General features: G+C 45.0%; 1 protein-coding gene across 1 annotated transcript in view; it reads left to right on the top strand.

Moving 5' to 3' along the window:
• The window catches only part of ube3d (ubiquitin protein ligase E3D), a 209451-nt gene extending 187272 nt beyond the window's left edge, over positions 1-22179 (top strand). Inside the window, exon 8 of the mRNA XM_038799326.1 lies at positions 21941-22179. Coding sequence (XP_038655254.1) covers positions 21941-21964 — 24 coding nt within the window. The 3' untranslated portion in view covers positions 21965-22179. The remainder of the gene's footprint in view (positions 1-21940) is intronic.
• Positions 22180-23103: the final 924 nt, after the last annotated feature.

The raw sequence follows: 23103 nt of genomic DNA, 5'->3' as shown, positions 1-23103 counted from the left end.
CTTTAGAAGAGCTACACTGCATCTTATAGGGACATATCCCTTCAAATAAAAAACTTTGTTGGCAGTTTCATTATTCCTTAGATTCCAATCAAGTGAAACAGAATTGGAAGGAATTGTAGTTCATAGTGCTGCCTGTAGGTAAAAAATATTTGTGCAGAAGATATTTAATGATGTAGGATTATAGTCTGAAACTGCCTGGACCTGTCAATCAAACAGATTTTCGGAGGCATTTGTTTGTGAATTTGAATGTAAACAATGCAGTTCAAAGCTTTTAGCATTCAAGGCATACAAAGAGGCTTCAATACTTTAACGGGCAATGAAATTGACTGTGAGAAAACTACTTCAATGTTTCCACCAAATTAAAGGGAATACTTTACCTTCATCTCACAGAGCTTTGGCATACTGATAGACTGTTTGAAGGGTTTATGGGAACAGATGGGAACACTTCCACTTTATTATGAGACAATTTTAAATTTTGATACTGACTGACCGCTTAAAGACTTCAGAAGAGTAGAGCAGCCAAACTACCCCCATCCCAAGAATGACTCCCGACATGAGCCCCTCCGATCCAGCACAAGCCCCCCTGACCCCCACCTCACATGAAGTACCCCCATTGGCATCTTGGAGGCAATTGTAGGGAGGGTACTCACCCCCTTGCCACCACTTGGACTACAAGCTGCCATCCGATTCAGCAGGTCATCGGAATTCCCTCCGCTGGCGGGCGGCCATGGAGACTCCCGGACGTGTTCAGCAGCAGGAAACACCACACACCAATGCTATGAAAGGCACAATCAGCTACTTGTTTGTTTCTAATTTATTTCTATTGGCTATTGCTGCAATTGTGAAAGTATCTGGCAGTCTCTAGAGTTTAGTTGCTGAATTCTGCAGGACGCAGTATGGCATAAGTTTCCAGACTTGTTCTGACTTTTGCACATACTACTTGCTGCCATTTATGGGTGCCATACTGTGCATTCCTGTTGGACAACAGCATGAAACAGAGAATGAGTGGAGGCAATGCAGAGCAGGACAAGCTGCTGGAAGGGTGAGGAGGGCCCTCAAAAGGTGAAGTGGCAATGAACTTTTATGCATCAAACTCCTTCCAGGCTAGAACAGGCAATATTTAAAATTGTTGCCATCCATTGTTTTTTAAAGGAGGTCACTGTGATTCCACACCCTTAACATCCAGCTGATGCTTAACCATATTCAGCATATCATGCAGGTTAATACCTGGAATCCTGGCAGCAATCTCAAGGCCTTTATTCTGTGACAGTCCGCTGTGCCATCTGTATCTAAGCTACCACCAAAATCCAAAGTGTGATTTCTGGCTGCTGACTTAGCTGATCATTCCTGTGCACAACCCACCCATACCTGCAATGCAAGCATACAAGGAAAGCCACGTTTCCACACACAACGTAAAATAAAAAAACGTTGATGAGCCTTCCCTTGCTTGGTCCGCTCTTCAGGAGCCCTGCAACACTCAGTAGAGCATGCTACACAATCATGTCATGAGGACACAGCCTTGTCATCAGCTATAGCGTGACTCGCTCTGGCAGGTAGCTGGCAGCTTAGATAGTTCCTTTCTGACCATCGTATTCATGAACAACTCATGTGACTGCAGTTCTAATAAATGCATTCCAATTTCCCATTCACTACAGCTCCCCCCGTCACTGACCAACACAATGTCCTCTTGTGTCACAAAGCTGAAATAAAAACCACCATGAAACATTATATTTCTATGCCATATTGCATACAAATGTCAACTAGAAAGAAAGAAAGGAAGACTTACATTTATATAGCTTGATCCACGACCACTGGATGTCTCAAAGCACTTTGCATTCAATAAACTACTTTTGAAGCATAGTCTCTTTTGTAAAGTAGAAAACATGGCAGCCTATATGTGCTCAGCTAGCTCCCACAAATCACAGCACAGCAATCTGATAATGACCAGATAATCTCTTTCTTTATTGTTGAGATGCTGATTGAGGAATAGAAATTGGCCAGGTCCCTGAAGACAAGTCTCATGCTTTCCTTCAAAGTAGTGACATGGGATCTTTTACATCCAGTTAGGAGGGCGGACAGGCCTTCAGTTTAACGTCCCATCCAAGGACTGGCACCTCCAGCAGTTCAGCAGTCCCTCAGCACAGAATTGGAATGCTGGCCCTGTGTTTTTGTACTCAAACCCTAAGTGGGACTTGAATCCATTACCTTCAACCGGGGACAACACGGTGGCGCAGGGGTTAGCATTGCTGCCTCACGGCACCGAGGACCCAGGTTCGATCCCTGCTCTGGGTCACTGTCCGTGTGAAGTTTGCACATTCTCCCAGTGTTGGCGTGGGTTTCACCTCCACAACCCAAAGGTGTGCAGGGTTGGTGGGTTGGCCACGCTAAATTACCCCTTAATTGGAAAAAATGAATTGGGTACTCTAAATTTATTTTTAAAATACCTTGAACCCACAACCACTCTGCTGGGTTCCATTAATGCCTGTCTTCTGTGCGCCTTTTCCTATCTCAGTGCTCCCATTAACATTAACCCAACAAGTCTGATGGAAGACCACTGATTATCAGTCGGGAAGACTGCAGCATGCCCTTGAGCAGCTTTGGGTCTAGGAGGCCCAGCTTTGCTCCATACCAATCCATTTTCGAACCCAGGGTCGTGACTCACGGGTGCATCACGACTTGTGGGTGCATCGCAGGCGGGTGTCGGGAGGGGTGTGGGGCCATGTGTCACGGCATTCCCGATCGCAGGGCCATGCGTTGGCGTTCCCAATTCTGGGAAGAAGTGCCCAACAGCGCAACCGGCTTTTAGAATGCCAGCTGTTCTGCACATGCATGCCCCCTCAACAGTGTGCAGGCCCGGTGCCCAGAGAGGCAGAGCACCACCTCCTGATGTCAGCACACTGACCCAGGAGCAAATTTTTTAAAAATCGCTGGAGTCTTCCTGCCTAGAGCGGTGGCAGAGAGCAGGTCTCACATGTTCTGGGCGCGAGAGAGATTCCTCCATTTTGCAGCTGCCACCAGTGCTGGTGTAGACTCCAGGGCCTCTGGTGAACAACCCATGAAGAGGAAGCGTAAAACAGGAACAAGCAGCATTAATATGATTTATTAAGGTATGGGTTATTAATTGTTCCACTTATAATAAGCTTTATTGTCACAAGTAGGCTTGCATTAACACTGCTATGAAGTTACTGTGAAAAGCCCCTAGTAGCCACATTCCGGCATCTGTTCGGGTACACAGAGGGAGAATTCAGAATGTCCAATTCACCTAACAGCACATCTTTTAGGACTTGTGGGAAGAAACCGGAGCACCCGGAGGAAACACACACAGACACGGTGAGAATGTGCAGACTCCACATAGACAGTGACCCAAGCCGGGAATCGAACCTGTGCTATCCACTGTGCTATCGTGCTCCCATTCAATGTTCATGTGTGTGATTTGCAGGGAAGCACTGGCAAATGAAAGCTTAAAACTCTCAAAACCTCAGACATTACGTGGATAGTACTGTGGAAGAATGAGGCATCAGCTATCAGATGATGCCTCATGTTTGGGTCCATCAGGTGTACTAATGGATTGTGCCACCGTTTCCAAGCTGGAAAGGAGAAAGTCAAAGATCTGTGCAAAGCTCTGTGCCAAGTTGTGGTGGATTCCTCCATGCTCTTCGACGTTGACCCCAAGCTGTCTCCAGGCACTAAGCATTTCATTGCACATACCCATCAGCTTTTTTCAAAGGACACTACATTAAAGTTCTAATTTGAGTTATTTGCAGCAGAAATTATATACAATCTCACCTTCCACTGCTACTTTTATCTCCCTGCCCTAAGTACAGGTCACTTGTCCCTAGTTTCTCACTAGTACTGATTCTAAACTATCTTCTAAATTAATGCCTGAATGAAGTTGGTGTGCTGCCTGCACTGGAAGCAGTGGGCATGAGCAATTGATCATCACAATCAAACTTTGCACCCACTTACTGTAAAATCGCTGAACTTTTGATAAAGTTTTAGAAGGACTTCTTGAAATTGCAGTTAGCCTCATAAGTTTCTCATCATTGAAGGCGAGACTGATTTTAATGAAAAACACACAGTAGCATTAAACCAAATACTCTCACTCATTAATCAAACAAAACTTAAACAATAGAACTGACATCCAGTGGCTCATTAAGTGCAAGGATTAGATAACCTCATATTAAATTCAGAATTGTCAACAACAGTTTGATATTGTCGTTTTGTGAAAACAATGTTATTGAATGGAGGAGACTCGCAGACTATTGTGCTTTTCTGTAGATAAGGGAAGGCTTTGGGCCCAGTCAGTCCAGGCCCTTGGCAGGATACGAAAAGAAAGGCCATTCAGTTCATTGAGCCTAACCTTTTCAGTGGGCCATGCATAATTTACAATAGCATGGATTTTCTCTGGTTTATTTAATCGTGAACGTCAGATGAGCAGCGATGCCACAAAAAACTTACGCAATTCCACTAATCTTCAGAGTTTAAAGGAAGAACTAAGAGAAGGTTTTGTTAATGTTTTTAATATGCACGTATTTAACGAAGTACAAGAGTAGCTTTTGCCCTATTTACAATATAATAAAAAGTTTCGGGGCTCAGTTTCATTGTCACTCCTCTGAATGGGAAAATGGACTTTTCACTGAATGTCAGGAAAACAACGGTCCTCTTCCAACTGTCACAACACAACACCTCCCCTGTTGATTAAGATTAACGGAGAGATGCTGGGAAATGTGGACCATTTTCCATATTTTATGATCCAAGAGCAGACCCCAACATTTGCCAGGCCACCGGACAGGATCCCCAATACCTGTATTAATTTGCAGAAGTGTGAGGGAAGGATATTTCACTCCAGCAATGATTGCATGAGCAAATAGGGATATGGTGTTTTAAAACAAACATATTAACACAGGATTAAACTAACTTAACATGACAGAAATATACCTTACAATTACCAGTTAATCAACGCTTAACAGTAAAAGGAGACAGTAGCTTCTAACTGATACCTTCCCAATCTCCAATCAAGCAAAACCCATCATGGTCAAAAAATACTTTTAAATAAAGTTAGCAAACAGAGGATTACTTGCCAGCCTCTAGATATCTTAGAAGACTGCTTGAAGAGGGGGAGAGTTCCTGGGCGGGATTCTCTGGTCATCGATGCCGAAATTGCATTCGGTGATCGGCTGGAGAATCCCCGTTTGCGCGGAGATCGGGGGTGATGCTGCTTTTGCGATGCTCCGCCCACTTGCCGCCGCTGTATGGATGGCCTCAGGATGTCATATGAGGCCCTTCCCCGATGCACCGCCCCAGATGTGCTGGGTTCCTGACGGCGTGGGTCACTCATGCTATTTTTTTTCATGAATCCGGCATGGCGGCTACCAGTCGGGGGTCGCCGTTCCAAGGGCAGGGGGGCTTTGGCGGGGGCTGGGGGCACTGGTGGGGGGTGGTCCAGAGGTGACAAGGGGTGTTACTGGGGGACAGTATGTGGCAGGCCAGGTCCATGGACAGCCGGCGCCATGTTCCACGGTGTGGCTGTTGCAGGTCGCCGGCATGCGCATGCCCAGCCACGGACCCGGCAATTCTCTGGCCGTATCCGCAGGTAACGCCGGGGGCTTTATGCTGCATGGCTGCTAGCCCCCCAGCGGATGGAGGATCGCTGCCACTGTTCCCTCAAATTGGAGAATCCAGCCCCCTTTCAGTAGGGGCTGGTTTAGATCACTGGGCTAAATCGCTGGCTTTTAAAGCAGACCAAGCAGGCCAGCAGCATGGTTCAATTCCCGTACCAGCCTCCCCGGACAGGCGCCGGAATGTGGCGACTAGGGGCTTTTCACAGTAACTTCATTGAAGCCTACTCGTGACAATAAGCGATTTTCATTTCATTTCATTTCAGTAGACACCGTGAGTGTCAGATAGACATTGAATCTGGCAGTCTTCTACAAAAGCTGTTGTTCAGCTCACAATTTCTAGAAACTAAACTACAACTGCCTATGACAGACCAGGCTCCTCCCATTCCTTCCATTTCCTTTATCCCACTCAAACCCCATGACCTACATACTTAAATTTAAACACAAAGGGCGCGATTCTCCGCCCCCCACGCCGGGTGGGAGAATAGCGGGAGGGCCTCCTAACATTTTTCACGGTCTCCCGCTATTCTCCCCCCCCCATGCCCGACCCATGCCACGAATCGCCGCTCGCCGTTTTTTACGGCGAGTGGCGATTCTCCAAGGCCGAGCGGCCGGGCCTTCACGCCCGTTTCAACACGGCAGCAAACACACCTGCTCGCTGCCCTCGTGAAACGGGCGCCAGATGCCCATTTGGGGCATCTGGGGGCCCGATTGGCACGGCAGTACCACGGCCGTGCCAAGGGCCTTACGTAATGGACGCACTCTTTTCCCTCCGCTGCCCCGCAAGATCAAGCTGCCACGTCTTGCGGGGCGGCTGAGGGAAAAGACGCCAACTGCGCATGTGCGGGTTGGCATTGTCCAACCTGCGCATGCGCGGCTGACGTCATCGGCCGCGTCAGCCGGCGTGACGCTTGACGTGCGGCCTTGACGACCGTCGTCATGGCCGCGCCGCCGTGACGCACGGGGCCGCGCTCCTAGCCCCTAGGGTCACGGCTTGTCTCACGGCAGCCTTTACGATTCTCAGCATTTGCAGAGAATCGCGCCCAAATTCTCTAATTATCTTCTCCCCAGTGAATCCCCAGAAACCATAACATGATCCCATTTGGCCTCCTCTTGTAAACATAGACATGGTTGGAAAGAATGATGGTCTAATTTTTACGACATCTTAATTGCACTTCTGCAGCCATAAAGTCTGCATGCCTTTTAAAATCTTTAAAAAAACATATTTCTGCAGCAGAAATATACAGACTCTAACACAGTCTTTTAAAACATTACTGCAACAAATGCATAAAATACAATATATATATATACCAATTTCTTACATTCATCACACATATCTTGGCATACTTTGGCCTCCTCTCGACGAAGGCAGATCTAAACCCAACAATATGGTTGTGGTTTACGGGGCAGCAGTACCCTCTTATATGTTTCAGACACTTGGACACCTACAGCACGGACTTTAAAGCACTGAAGAAGTACTATCAGTGGTGTCTTTGCAAGACCCTCCAAATCCTAACGGCAGAAAATCGGTCCAAACGCAGTGTCCTCCCACAAATCAACCTTGCAACATCGGAGTACTAATGACTCAAAATCAGCTCTACTCTGCTGAATATGTTATTTGTATGCCTGACGCCAGATTCCCGAAGCAACTGATCTATTCTGAACTCGGTCATGGCAGGAGATGCCCAGGAAGACAGTGGAAACACTTTAGGGTTGACCTAAAAGCATCTCTAACGAGATCAAATATCCCAGATGTTCCAGGCTTGTGACTGACCAAAATACATACAAACATATGAACATACAAATTAGGAAGAAGAGTAGGTCTGGATGGCTATCACATCGTACACATTAAGGGGCGTTGTTGGGAGCATGCAGAGACAAAGCCGAGGTGCCTGAAGGAGTGCACGAACCTCTGAACAACTAATTTACACAATCTTTCAGCACCACTGCCTCGCAGGTGGCAGAGTCCACAGACGGTGCATTAGACATTTCAACCATCTCGGAATCCATTGAATGGAGTGGAAGAAAGTCACCATTGATCTCTCAGGACTGCCTAAGAAGAAGCAGAAGAGAAACATTAGGAATGTGAGGCCCCTCAGGTATGTTCAGGCATTCCATTAAATCACGGCTGATACATACCTCAACTCCATTTACCTGTCCTTGTTCGTACTGTGGGCAGCATGGTAGCACAGGATTAAGCACTGTTGCTTCACACCGCCTGGGTCCCAAGTTCGATTCCCGGCTTGGGTCACTGTCTGTGCACGTTCTCCGTGTGTCTGCGTGGGTTTCCTCCAGGTGCCCCGGTTTCCTCCCACAAGTCCTGAAAGACGTGCTGTTAGGTGAATTGAACATTCTGAATTTGCCCTCTGTGCACCCGAACGGCCCCAGAGTGTGGCGACTAGGGGCTTTTCACAGTAGCTTTGCAGCAATGTTAATGTAAGCCTACTCACTAATAAAGATTATTATTATTATTTCTTCATACCCTTACCTAACTAAAATCTGTCTATCACGGTCTTAAATGTGCCAATTGTTCCAGCATCCACAGCCTTTGGGAGAGAGAGAGAGTTCCAGATTTCAACTGCCCTTTGCCAATAAAAAAAACAAATGGTATATTTCATTCTATATCTGTAATGTACATTCATCCTCACAACAACAGAGCTGTGAAGAACGTCATGTAAAATAACAAAATGTTGTTTGTGTCACAAGTAAAGTTATAAACGCAGACAACCCACGTGACTTCTTCCTCGTTTTTTCCAAATATTTGAAATGATATCGAGAGGGTAACCTCCTTTTTTGTCTGTTTAATTAAAATGTCCAAAGTGATGCTTTGGTTGAACCTGTATTGCTGAGGTTATATTTTGCTCGCTGGAAATGCCGGTTTCTTAAATTATATTAATCGTAATTAAAGTTTTGGTTGATATTATGGTCAAGAACACGGCATTTGATTGATCAAAGCGATGAAACTCACAGCTGAAGCAGCTCAAAGTTTAAAAAAACCCTGCAGTTTTATGATGAGAGATGATGTTTATTCAGTTGTGTATTTTTGAACCTTTGTACTTCAATAATAATTTTAACCAGTTATACCAGGAGCTGCAAGTTGTGTTTAAAAGTAAGATGTATCAATAACCATCCTCCTGAAGCCTCAGTTGTCTTTGGATGAGCAAAATGTACTCATTTGGTCGTGAGATGAGAGGTGCTGTTAGAAAAAGGTTTTGGTTTCCTCTTCCATAGGCATTGCCCAAGTTTCAAGGCATTTCTAGGGACAGTAAAAGAATGCCCATACCGAGGGAGCTTTGCCTCAACAAATGCTGAAATGGCTTTTGCCCCATACCAATAGGGTAGGATACCTTCTGCTCAGAAAATGCAGGATTCCTATGCTACCACCTTGTAATTCTCAGCAGACTGTGGATGTGTCCTTTTAAAAAAAGATTTCAGCAAAGTATCAGAATGTCGAGAGCAGAGAGTTCACTCCACATGCCAATCAAAATGTCACATTTCCACAAAACTTGAGGCAAATAATTGTAAACAATATATTATTGGACTGCAGACGGCATTCATTGTGATTTTGCAATAGGCAATCATGGTGATGGAAAGGATGTGGGGTTAGATGCTCAGCTTTGGGTAAAATAAGGCACTGATACAGTGGCCTGGGAGCAGGAATGGAATCAATGACTAGGAAACAAGAGTTTGTGGATTTTATCTTGAACGTAATCTATTTGGACTCACATTGGCACCTAATGTGACAGCATTCCTGATCCTTTGTCACTGATAATTCCACCTCTTGTCGTGACAATTTATTACATTTTCTCAAGACATAGATTGGTTCTAATTTCCCAAGGTGTCCTCATAAATCAAGAAAAGTCTGCAGGATCTGCCCTTAATTATCACCCGACTTGCAAATAACCTTAGGCATTGTACGGCAGTGAGAAATATTATGCTTATGATTGTGGTGAGTTGTCTGCTTTTTTTTTCATTGAATTGAACAAAAATTAAGACTATGCATTTCTGGGGGATACAGGTCAAACTTGGGAAGTCAATAGCAATGTAATTACTGCTACATTCAGTGTCATCAGCAGAACCTAATAACATTATTGTGTGCATTGGCATTTAAATTACTAATAAGACAAAAAGATTTGTTGGTAAGTTACATTTAGATACTTTATTTCCTTTGGGTATAAACTAATTTACTTTTAACTGAGAAAGAAAAGCAGCAGCCATTTCACTTCACTTTTGTTTTTTAATAGGCCACAACTCACACAGAAGTAGGATTCACAACTGTTCTGAAGGTTAATAAGTTTGGCTGGTTCCGGAGACATATTACAGCACTGTTGTTTAAATAATTTATTTTGCTCGAAAAGTGACTATAATATATATTAATTTAAACATGAGCTAGGGGTGACCTCATCTCCTTCAAGTGGAAGGTGGAGAGCATGCTAGAGGATCTCCGCGATGCTGTGACCACCTTCAAAAAACAAGACCCACTGCGGTAATAGAGCAATGACGCTGCTGTCCGCCACAGGGAAGGTCATTGTAAGAATCCTCCTCAATCGCCTTCTCCCAATGGCAAAAGAGCCCCTATTGAGGGTCCCAATGCGGATTCTATCCATCAAGAGACATAGTGGATTTGATATTCACAGCAAGACAAGTCCAAGAGAAATGCAGAGTGCTGCAACAGTGAGGATAAAGTATTGAGGTGCTGGTTATGGTTAATCAGCTACGTTGGTCACACTCTGCATGCCTGACACAAGCCCTTCAAAACAAACTGTCTACTCCAAGCTACGTCACAGCAAGTGGTTACCAGGAGGACAGAGGAAATGTTTCAGGGACATCCTAGTGACATCCTCAAAGCCTCCCTGAAAAATGCAACCTCCCCACCAATACGTGGGAGTCTCTTGCTTGACACCGCCCAAACTGGAGCAGAAGCATCTGTGAAGGTGTCAAACATTTGAACATCTCCGACAGGCCCAGTTCGAGGCTGTGCAAACAGCAGAAGGAGCATACCACAATCTGAGCATCCCACCCACACATATCATCAAATACTGTCTGCCTCGCCTATGGCAGAACGTGTGGATCCAATATTGGGTCAGACACCTTCGGACCCAAAACCCCAGGGTGGACGAAAGTCATCCTCCATCCCAATGGGCCACCTAAGAAGAAGTGGGTGAGGGTTATAAGTATTAATGCATTGTAATGGCTGGTTCCGGAGACATATTACAGCACTGTTGTAATTGAGCCTATCGGGAGGTGAGTGGTAAGTTTAAATTACTTACCTTTGCAGGGGTTGCAGTCAGTTGGATTTCGGCGGGAGCTGGGATACTTCAGCTGGTGAGTAGATTTGTCAATTTCAATTGCAGCAGCCAGCCATTGGATACCGGCAGGGGCTGAGCCTATCGGGAGGTGAGTGGTAAGTTTAAATTACTTACCTTTGCAGGGGTTGCAGTCAGTTGGATTTCGGCGGGAGCTGGGATACTTCAGCTGGTGAGTAGATTTGTCAATTTCAATTGCAGCAGCCAGCCATTGGATACCGGCAGGGGCTGAGCCTATCGGGAGGTGAGTGGTAAGTTTAAATTACTTACCTTTGCAGGGGTTGCAGTCAGTTGGATTTCGGCGGGATCTGGGATACTTCAGCTGGTGAGTAGATTTGTCAATTTCAATTGCAGCAGCCAGCCATTGGATACCGGCAGGGGCTGAGCCTATCGGGAGGTGAGTGGTAAGTTTAAATTACTTACCTTTGCAGGGGTTGCAGTCAGTTGGATTTCGGCGGGAGCTGGGATACTTCAGCTGGTGAGTAGATTTGTCAATTTCAATTGCAGCAGCCAGCCATTGGATACCGGCAGGGGCTGAGCCTATCGGGAGGTGAGTGGTAAGTTTAAATTACTTACCTTTGCAGGGAACAGGAAGTTTGTCCCGTGGACTTCTGGGAAGGTTTACCCCTCCCTAGTTAATAAATTCTGGTGGAGAGGAAACCCGAGACACTACACGTGTAGTGTCTCCCACCCGCCCTCCTCCTCTAACCTAATAATAAGACCCATTGGGGTGAGCAGGTGAGTGCCTTATTACATTATTATTTCTCTTTTTCTTATTTGTTAACCAGAACTAGGTTGGAAAAGACTATAGCAGAGGTCTCCAAGTTTTTTTAACTGAAATTTATACAAAGTAATAAATTAATTAACTAATCAGAGATGGCTGGGCAGGTGATGTGCTGTAGCTGTATGATGTGGGAGCTGGCTGTTCCCCTTGTGAATGGCAATGACCACATCTGCAGCAAGTGTTGGTTGCTGGAAGATCTCCGGCTCAGAATTGATGATCTGGAGTCTGAGCTTCAAACACTGCGGCACATCCGGGAGGGGGAGAGTTACCTGGACACTTTGTTTCAGGAGGCAGTCACACCTGGGAGATTAAGTAATTCACATTCAGTAACTGATCAGGGACATCAGAGTGTGACTGTAAGTGAGGCAGGCAGAGGGAACCTGAGTTCAGGAGTGCAGGAGCCTCAGCCCTTGACCTTGTCCAACAGGTATGAGACTCTTGCTCCCTGTATGGATGAGGAAAGGGGCTCTGGACAGGATGAGCCAACTGACCACGGTACCATGGTGCAGAAGGCCATTCAAGAGGGGGGAGTAAAAAGACAAGTAGTTGTTATAGGGGATTCTATAATTAGGGGGACAGATAGTATCCTATGCAAGCCGGATCGGGAGTCTCGCATGGTGTGTTGCCTGCCCGGTGCCAGGGTGCGGGACATCTCTGACCGGCTTGAAAGGATACTGGAGCGGGAGGGGGAGGATCCAGTTGTTGTGGTCCACATTGGGACTAACAACATAGGTAAAGCTAGGGTGGAGGACCTGTTCGGGGACTATCAAGCACTAGGAAGAAAATTGAAGTACAGGTCCTCAAGGGTCATAATCTCTGGATTACTGCCCGAGCCACGTGCCAATTGGCATAGGGATAGGAAAATTAGGGAAGTAAACACGTGGCTAAGGGATTGGTGTGGGAAAGAGGGATTCCACTTCATGGGACATTGGCATCAGTTTTGGAACCGGGGGGATCTGTACCGTTGGGACGGTCTCCACCTGAACCGATCTGGAACCAGTGTTCTAGCGAAGAGGATAAATAGGGTGGTCAGTAGGACTTTAAACTTCTGAGTTGGGGGGAAGGGAAAGTGAAAGCGACAGGGAGCAGGGAGTTAAATGGCAAGATACGCAGGAGGATAACATGTAGGCAGGTGGATTTAAGCTTGAGGCAGACTAGGAATGCAACAAAAAGGAACCATGATGTGGAGATGCCGGCGTTGGACTGGGGTGAGCACAGTAAGAAGTCTTACAACACCAGGTTAAAGTCCAACAGGTTTGTTTCAAACACGAGCTTTCGGAGCACGGCTCCTTCTTCAGGTGAATGGCCCATTCACCTGAAGAAGGAGCCGTGCTCCGAAAGCTCGTGTTTGAAACAAACCTGTTGGACTTTAACCTGGTGTTGTAAGACTTCTTACTGAACAAAAAGGAAGGATAACTTTGGACATCTTAGGACTTCCAATATCTGTACTGATAAGAAAGTTAACATTAAGGCACTTTACCTGAATGCTCGTAGCATTTGTAACAAAGTAGATGAACTAATGGCACAGATCATCGTGAATGATTATGATGTGGTAGGCATCACAGAGACATGGCTGCAGGGGGTTCAGGACTGGCAGTTAAAGATCCAAGGATATACAACCTATCGAAAAGACAGGGAGGTGGGCCGAGGGGGTGGGGTTGCCTTGTTAGTTAAGAACAAAATTAAATCTATGGCACTAAACGACATGGGGTCGGATGATGTGGAGTCTGTGTGGGTAGAATTGAGGAACCACAAAGGCAAAAAAACCATAATGGGAGTTATGTACAGACCGCCTAACAGTGGTCAGGACCAGGGGCGCAACATGTACCGGGAAATAGAAAAGGCATGTCAGAAAGGCAAGGTCACAGTGATCATGGGGGACTTCAATATGCAGGTGGATTGGGTAAATAATGTAGCCAGTGGATCCAAAGAAAAGGAATTCATGGAATGCTTACAAGATGGCTTTTTGGAACAGCTTGTCATGGAGCCCACAAGGGAGCAGGCTATTCTGGACCTAGTGCTATGTAATGAACCAGACTTTATTAAAGATCTTAAAGTAAGGGAACACTTAGGAAGCAGCGATCATAATATGGTTGAGTTCAGTCTGCAGTTTGAAAGAGAGAAGGCAAAATCGGATGTAATGGTGTTACAGTTAAATAAAGGTAATTACGAGGGCATGAGAGAGGAACTGGTGAAAATCAACTGGAAGCAGACCCTAGCAGGGAAGACAGTAGAGCAAAAATGGCAGGAGTTTGTATGCATAATTGAGGACACTGTACAGAGGTTCATCCCCAAGAAAAGAAAGATTATCCAGGGAGGGATTAGACAGCCATGGCTGACAAAGGAGGTCAGGAAATGTATCAAAGAAAAAGAGAGATCCTATAAAGTGGCCAAAAGCACCGGGAAATCAGAAGATTGGGAAGGCTACAAAAACAAACAGAGGTTAACAAAGAGACAAATAAGGAAGGAGAGGATCAAATATGAAGGCAGGCTAGCCAGTAATATAAGAAATGATAGTAAAAGTTTCTTTCAATACATAAGAAACAAACGTCAGGCCAAAGTAGACATTGGGCCAATTCAAACTGATTCTGGAAGGCTAGTGATGGGAGATGAGGAAATGGCTGGAGAACTTAATAAGTACTTTGCGTCTGTCTTCACAGTGGAAGACGTTAGTAATATCCCAAAAATTATAAAGGGTCAGGGGGCTGAGTTGAGTATGGTTGCCATTACAAAAGAGATGGTGCTAAAAAAGCTAAAAGGTCTTAAAATTGACAAATCTCCTGGCCCCGATGGGCTACATCCTAGAGTTCTGAGGGAGGTGGCTGAAGAAATAGCGGAAGCGTTGGTTGAGATCTTTCAAAAATCACTGGAGTCAGGGAAAGTCCCGGACGATTGGAAGATCGCTGTTGTAACCCCCTTGTTCAAGAAAGGATCAAGACAAAAGATGGAAAATTATAGGCCAATTAGCCTAACCTCGGTTGTTGGTAAAATTCTAGAATCGATCGTTAAGGATGAGATTTCTAATTTCTTGGAAGAGCAGGGTCGGATTAGAACAAGTCAACATGGATTTAGTAAGGGGAGGTCGTGCCTGACGAACCTGTTAGAATTCTTTGAGGAGGTGACAAGTAGGTTAGACCAGGGAAACCCAGTGGATGTGGTCTATCTGGATTTCCAAAAGGCCTTTGATAAGGTGCCACACAGGAGGCTGCTGAGTAAGGTGAGGGCCCATGGTGTTCGAGGTGAGCTACTGGCATGGGTTGAGGATTGGCTGTCTGACAGAAGGCAGAGAGTTGGGATAAAAGGTTCTTTTTCGGAATGGCAGCCGGTGACCAGCGGTGTCCCACAGGGTTCAGTGTTGGGGCCGCAGCTGTTCACCATATATATTAATGATCTGGATGAAGGGACTGGGGGCATTCTAGCGAAGTTTGCTGATGATACGAAGTTAGGTGGTCAGGCAGGTAGTGCTGAGGAAGTGGGGAGGCTGCAGAAGGATCTAGACAGTTTGGGAGAGTGGTGCAGGAAATGGCTGATGCATTTCAACGTGAGAAAATGTGAGGTCTTGCACTTTGGAAAAAAGAATCCAAGCATAGACTACTTTCTAAACGGTGAGAAAATTCATAATGCCAAAGTACAAAGGGATCTGGGAGTGCTAGTCGAGGATTCCCTAAAGGTAAACATGCAGGTTGAATCCGTGATTAAGAAAGCGAATGCTATGTTGTCATTTATCTCAAGAGGGTTGGAATATAAAAGCAGCGATGTGCTACTGAGCCTTTATAAGGCTCTGGTTAGGCCCCATTTGGAGTACTGTGTCCAGTTTTGGGCCCCACATCTCAGGAAGGACATACTGGCACTGGAGCGTGTCCAGCGGAGATTCACACGGATGATCCCTGGAATGGCGGGTCTAGCATATGAGGAACGGCTGGCGTTCCTGGGATTGTATTCATTGGAGTTCAGAAGGTTAAGGGGAGATCTAATAGAAACTTACAAGATAATACATGGCTTAGAAAGGATGGACGCAAAGAAACTGTTTCCGTTAGGCGAGGAGTCGAGGACCCGTGGGCACAGCCTTAGAATTAGAGGGGGTAAATTCAAAACAGAAATGCGGAGACATTTCTTCAGCCAGAGAGTGGTGGGCCTGTGGAATTCATTGCCGCAGAGTGCAGTGGAGGCCGGGACGCTAAATGGCTTCAAGGCAGAGATAGATAAATTCTTGATGTCGCGAGGAATTAAGGGCTATGGGGAGAATGCTGGGAGGTGGAGTTGAAATGCCCATCAGCCATGATTGAATGGCGGAGTGGACTCGATGGGCCGAATGGCCTTACTTCCACTCCTATGTCTTATGGTCTTATGGTAATGGCTGCTAGAGATCCTTACAAAGCTTATAAAGCAAAAATCAGCTAATAGGTGAGAAAAAGGAGCACTTAGCAATGTTCACATTCTTAATAACTGTTCATTGACTTTTACTAGTAGGCTGTGTTCATCCAAGTTGTTTGAAAGAGGTTGTGATAAAACTTATGAACAATTAACATTGTTAAGTCAACTGTTGAACAACCTGTTTCCTTCTATGGTTCACAACAGCATGCTTCCAGTAAACATGCAACATTTTATAGTGGAGCACATGGAACATACTTTAATCAAGCAATGTAAAGCAATTGGTCAGTACAAAAGAATACCTTCAGATTTCCTTCTCTTTTCAGCTTTCCTACTTAAATTTGAAAACCATTCTCCTTTATATGAAAGTCGCCAAAGTCCCAGAAGACCATAGACTGCTTTCCCCTTTGAGAGAGAGAGAGCTGACTGGTCGTGATTTAACCTGATGGTCACCACACCTCAGGCGGGGGGCAAGGTTGAGAAGGTGGGCCTTTCAAGGATAACCACAGCCAGTACGGGAATTGAACCCATGCTGTTGGCGTTGCTCCGTCATGAACCAGTCGTGCAACCAACTGGCTAACCGGCTTCCTCCCCTTTATATACCTTTCATCCAAAGTTGTATTTTTTAGGTACGATTTCTTGATCTAACTCAATGTTTCCCAAACTTTTTCCCACTGTGACACCCTGGTGCTTTTAAATTGACGTGACCCCAGGCTGAGAGCAGTGGGCTTGTGGGTCGGGGTCTGTGTAACCTGCATTACTGTCAGATTAGATGTAATCAATGTGATCCAAGTCCCGTAAAGGCTCCAGGTGATGGCATGTGCTGGTGTCCCGAACTCTTCAAAAATGAGATGCTTTGCTACACCACTTCCGCCTCCCCTAACTGTGAAAATTTAGATATGATTGCCCTATCTCTAAAACAGTGACCACTGTCAGCAGTCTAACTACAGTGGAACTGTTTACAGCAAGGATGTTCACACAATCACAATTTGCCTGCCGTATGAAAGGGCTGGCGTAAAGCAGCAGTGTTAAAATCAGTTCTGTTCCAGTGGCAAAGGAATTCTTGTATACCAATTGAGGCATGGAGTGGATGTATTTCACCAACACTGCACTCAAGCTGCCGTGCTCCGCATGCATGCTGCCTTACTTGATCTTGCTGGGTTGGGTACATTCTTGATTGACAAGGGAGCAAAAGGGTAAAAGGGGTCGACAGGAAAGTGGAGGCCACAGTCAGATCAGAAATGCAGAAATGGATGAGTGTTTCGAAGAAGTGTCATCCTAGACATTCTCCCCATAGACGCTGCTAGACCTGCTAGGTTTTTCCAGCATTTTCTGTTTTTATTTCAGATCAGCCATGTTCTTATCAAATGGCGGAGCAGGCTTTCGGGGCCAAATGGCTTCCTGCTGCTCCTAATTCATTTGTATTTGTTCTCAGATCCTTTCAAGAACAGTTTATTGACCGATTATTTACCTAAATCTCCGCTCTGTTCCATGTCTAATTGATCCCTCTGCATATATTTATTGTACCAGTTACAAACATGATACATTATTCACTCATGGTCGATCTTATCTCAGTCACTTATTTCATTGCATAAGCATTCTTGGTGAATAATCAGACATTAGGAGCAGAAGAAAACCCATCCTTTCTTCTCATTGGCACCCTATAGTTTTTCTATTTAACCTGAGGAAGCCTATTGCTCCATGGCCAGTCAAGTCCATTGGAGTTTGGAAAATTGAGAGGTGATCTTATTGAAACATGTAAGATCCTGAGGGGACTTGACAAGGTGGATGCTAAAAGATTGTTTCCCCTTGTGGCAGAGACTTGAACTGGAGACATAGTTTAAAGACAGATGAGAAGAATGTTTTTCTCTGAGGGCCAGTACCCCAGAGGGTGGTAGAAGCAGTGTCATTGAATATTTTTAAGGCATAGGTAGATTAACTCCCTTGTCATTCAAGAAGCTAAGGTTATTTGGTGTCGGTGGAAAGTGGAGTTAAGGCCACAATCAGATCAGCCATTATCTTAACAAATGGGGGAGCAGGATCAAGAGGTCAAATGGTGTATTCCTGCTCCAATTTGTATGTTCATCTGTTGATTTTATTCAATTTACCCGTAGTTATGGACCAGATGTAGTTCTTGTGTTCCTTAATAAATGATTGGAAAAAGTGATGATTTAATATAACTATAATAAATTAATTTTCATTCTTGACTCTTGACATCTTAACCAAATGGCCATTCCTCAGCTGAGAGCTTGGATAGAGAATTTGACTGACTATTCCATTATGAAAAGCATCACCAACATTTTTCTCAGCTGACATTCATGTCAGCATGAATTTCTGGTCCAGGTCACTGGTTAGTCGGTGGAAGAATGCCTTGGGTGATATTTCTCTTTAATTATTTAGTTCCTTGATTGAGAACAGCTCACCAATTACAAACAAAAATAAAACTAGAGATGCTTTTGTCTGTATGCCTCATGCTCTACCAGGCTTTACATTTGAGTCCATTGTAGTGTCATGTCATTATTTGAAGGCATTGTCTCAATGGGAACTCTAATTGAAGGATCTGGCATCAAGGAGCCCTAGCAAAACTGGAGCCGATGGGAATCAGGGGGAAAACTCATCACAGGTTGGAGTCATGCCTGCCACAAAGGAAGATGGTTGTGGTTGTAGGCCAGTCATCTCAGACCCAGGATATCACAGCAGAAGCTCTTCAGGGTAGTGTCCTAGGCCCAGTCATCTACAGCTGCTTCATCAATGGCATTCTTTCCAACATAAAGTCAAAAATGGAGATATTCACAGATGATTGCAGAATGTTGAGCATCATTTGCCACTCTTCAGACACTGAAGTAGTCCATACGAAAATGCAGCAAGACCTGGACAATATCCAGACTTCGGCTGACAAGTGGCAAGTAGCATTCATGCCACCCAAGTGCCAGGCAAAAACCATCTTCTATAAGAAAGAGTCAAACCATCGCCCCATGACAATCAATGGCATTGACATCAATAAATCCCTCCAAATCAACATCATGAGGGTCACCTTTGACCAGAAACTGAACTGGACTAACCATATAAATACTGTGGGTACAAGAGCAGGTCAGAGGCTAGGAATCCTGCGACGAATAACTCACCTCCTAACTCCTCAAAGCCTGTCCACCACCTACAAAGGCACAAATCAGGAGTGTCCTGGAATACGCCTAACTTGCTAGGATAAGTGCAGCTCCATAAACACACAAGAAGCTCGACACCATCCAGGAGATAGCAGCCCATTTGATTGGCACCCCTTCTACAAACATTCACTCCCTCTACCACCCAGTAGCAGCAGTGTGTACCATCTACAAGATGCACTGCAGGAACTCACCAAGATTACTTATGATGTGGAGATGCCGGCGTTGGACTGGGGTGAGCACAGTAAGAAGTCTTACAACACCAGGTTAAAGTCCAACAGGTTTGTTTTGAATCACTACCTTTCGGACCACTGCTCCTTCCTCAGGTGAATGAAGAGGTAGGTTCCAGAATATATATATATAGACAAAATCAAAAATGCAAGACGATGCTTTGAATGCGAGTCTTTGCAGGTAATTAAGTCTTTACGGGTCCAGATATTCAATAAAAAACTAATTTTAAAAGTCTAATGGTATGCAAATGTGTCCCAGTTATAATTCTGATCACTTGCAAAGGATCCACATATTCTTTCTTAAAGCTACATCACAGTATTTGGCAATTGAGGAGATGCCGAATTTCAAACCTACCCAAAAATTCACAAATCATCCCAATAATACACGCACATTATGATCTTTCATCACTAAGCTTTCTATAGTACAATTTGATAAATTAAGCCTTTTTAATTATAAAAATATGCCAAAGCGGTGAAGTCTCACAATGGGTGCATGCTCTATTGTAGGTGCATCAGAATCTTGTTATGCTGTGACAAATTTAATTTTCAGTGTGTTCACATTTACTTGTACATGTCGCACATGCAGTAAGGAGTTGATTTTGATGGCATCATGGCTGTATGACAAATAGCTGCTTTTTTTGCGAGAATGCTTGCATTTACCGGCTCTGACTTCTGAGTGAGGCGGTGTTGTGAATTTTCAACGTTTGCAAATTACCTGCCATGTTTTTTTAACCTTGCAGAATTTCAGCATGAATCTTTTTGTTGGAGCTTCTGACTTCATTTTTTTGAAACTCAAAATAGCTTGTTTGAAAATATTTAATATTATTTGTATTGAATTCTGATGTTTTAGTGGTTGCCGGAGCATACTAACTATTCTATCTCCTTAATTCTCTTTCTCATCTATTCATGAATCTCCCTTTATACGTTGGAGTGTTCCTTGAGACTAGCCCTATAAAAAATATCTCTTCTCAGCATCCTGTTAACTTCTCCTCTGCTTTTGTCACTTCTGCCAAGTATCACCCTCTGAGGTTTGGCTTTTCCTCCTGCTCACACCATCCGGTTAATGTGACTGGACTGGCTTTCTACTTGCTCGCTTCAGAGATTCAATCACGAACACGCTCTATCCCATTCTGTGGTGGTTACTGAAGCATTTTTATATAAAGAGAGTTACTGAATGTTCATTGTTTTAAACTGACTTCAATCCCATTCTTTTCAATTTCTTCCATTCTGTCTGCCCTTGCTCTCCACTCTTTATTCATTCCATGGTTCTCCCTCTCTCTCTTGCATATTTGTACAAGCTGTCTTTTCCCATTCTTCCTCTTTCATTTTCTCCTCCTCACCCTTTCTTTCAAATGAACCTCTATTCTCTTCTGAACTCCTATCCTCTCCCATTTCACCCTTGCTTCCTTCTCCTCCACCTCTCTTCCTTTTTTTTCTCCTCCCTTAATCCTGCTATCTCTCAAAAACTCTTCTCAATCACTCGCAGACACTCCACTCTCCTTTCTGGTTTGCATCATCACAGGCTTCCCTTGTTCTGATCCTAGTTTGGTTAATCCTGTTTGACCGGCAGTTTGCATTGTCACCAGAGATTGTATTCTTTTCATATTTCCACCAGTTATAAAAGCAAAAGTAAATATAACACGGTGGTTCTGGCGGAGTAGAAATTGGGGCAGATTGCTACTCCACTCTAAGGTACTTGGTTAGGTTGGCAGTATTGAGCCTGCCCTGGGCAGTGACAAAGGGTCTGGTCTTGTTGGGGCCTGGGGAGGGAGGGGAAGGGGGTGGGAGGCATGGGTCTAGTCAGAAGGCCAGGCCCGGGAGGCTCAGGTCAGGCTGGATCAGGCCAGTGGGGTGAGGGGGGCATGGGGTGGTGTAAGGGTCCTGTGCAGGTTCTGGAGGTTGCGGAGGGACAGAGATTAGGGTGGAGGCTAGTGGGGATGGGAAGAGTCCCAGTGGGCCGGGCAGGGTGGAGTGGGGTTGGGGGGGGGAGGTGAAATTGGTGGGGGAGTCAGTACAAATGAGCTATGCTTTAATTTGTCTAATATTTTCGAGGCAACTCTTGATGTAACACAGTTGGAATTTCCGAAAGCTTGTGATTTTAAATGGTTCCCAGTGCAGAGCAATGCCCAAAGGACGTTTGAACTTCTCAGGCAATAGTTGTGCAGTCCTTACCTGAGGTTACCCCAGTGTGCCTTTGGGGAGCCCCTTTACACATTGACCAAGCGCTGGGAGGTTAACGGCCTGTATCTTCCTTTGCAAATATCATTGAATATACTTGCCCAGTTAAGGGCCACAATTGGCCCACTAGCAGGTAGGTGGTGGGCAGGTTGTTCACTGAATTTTATATGCCCCCTTCCCCATCTTCAAACCTGTCAACAGAGGAGCCCAGTTTGCCCTTTTACTTATTCAACTTCGATCAGTCGATCTTAAAAAGCTTCATGAGTCTGAATTTTTTCTCCTTCTCTTGCAGGTAGCATTTTTGAAACTGGATTGATGGCAGTCGTTATCAAATGGGAGAAGTCCTTGGATTAGAAAAGACTACAGTCTTTACAACTGTGCAATAATTAGAGCATAATAAAGAAAACTGCCTTAGAAAAGTACTGTTAAAAAAGCTTGAATGTGATTTAACAAACAATTGTTTGCCTTTAATGAGAGAACAGTGATTGCAACAACCAATGGCTCACCAAGATAAAATGTAAATTTTGATTTTATACCAGGACAATCAGCAATTCATAAATCATTCACCGTATCATCATAAGCTGAAACTAGTAAAGATGATTATTTAGGAATGTTACCCCGAACCGCGGATCTCCAGATGGACATAACTAGAGCTACCTCCCAAGATCTGCCACGGAACCTGGAGGGCGTGCTGACCCGCTGACTACATGGGAATTGCCCAGGGCAATTCCTCGCATCTAGAGCCCTCTGGCAAGGTCTCTAATTCTGAGTTAGAGTTGGAGATTTTGGATGGTTCCCCAACCAATAGTTACCCAGGAAAGGTTAGACAGAAAGAAAAGTTCCAACTCCTGTTAAGTTTACATAATCACCAACACTAACTTACCTGACCACCCCCACCCATCCCCTGACTCTCCAACTACTACCCCGACTCTCTCCTGATGACTTCCCTGACCCTCTGAGCCCCCCAGCCAAAGGACAAGACCTGATAACCCTGACTCCCCCAATCCTTTGACTCTCCCCTCCACCCCCCTCTCCCCTGCCAGGGGCTGTTTAGCACAGGGCTAAATCTCTGGCTTTGAAAGTAGACCAAGCAGGCCAGCAGCACGGTTCGATTCCCGTAACAGCCTCCCCGAACAGGCGCCGGAATGTGGCGACTAGGAGCTTTTCACAGTAACTTCATGAAGCCTACTCGTGATAATAAGTGATTTTCATTTTCAATTTTCCACCATTTTCAGAGACCGCTGACCCTCAGGCTTCACTGGCCCAACCTGACTTGACCTCACTATCCTGCCTAGCTGGCACCCTGCCACTCTACCACCTCAGTACCCAGCTGGCTTCACCCTACCCATTTATCTCACTCACACTCATACATTCACACATTGAAAAATTCATTTGTGAATGAAGACTTACCAAAATAGTGCTTTAAGGATAGGCCTGGCTTGGCTTCACCCAACA

The sequence above is a fragment of the Scyliorhinus canicula genome, chromosome 6 (genome assembly GCF_902713615.1).
Source record: "Scyliorhinus canicula chromosome 6, sScyCan1.1, whole genome shotgun sequence".
In the NCBI taxonomy this organism is placed as follows: domain Eukaryota; kingdom Metazoa; phylum Chordata; class Chondrichthyes; order Carcharhiniformes; family Scyliorhinidae; genus Scyliorhinus; species Scyliorhinus canicula.
This window is presented reverse-complemented; position numbering and strand designations above follow the sequence as displayed.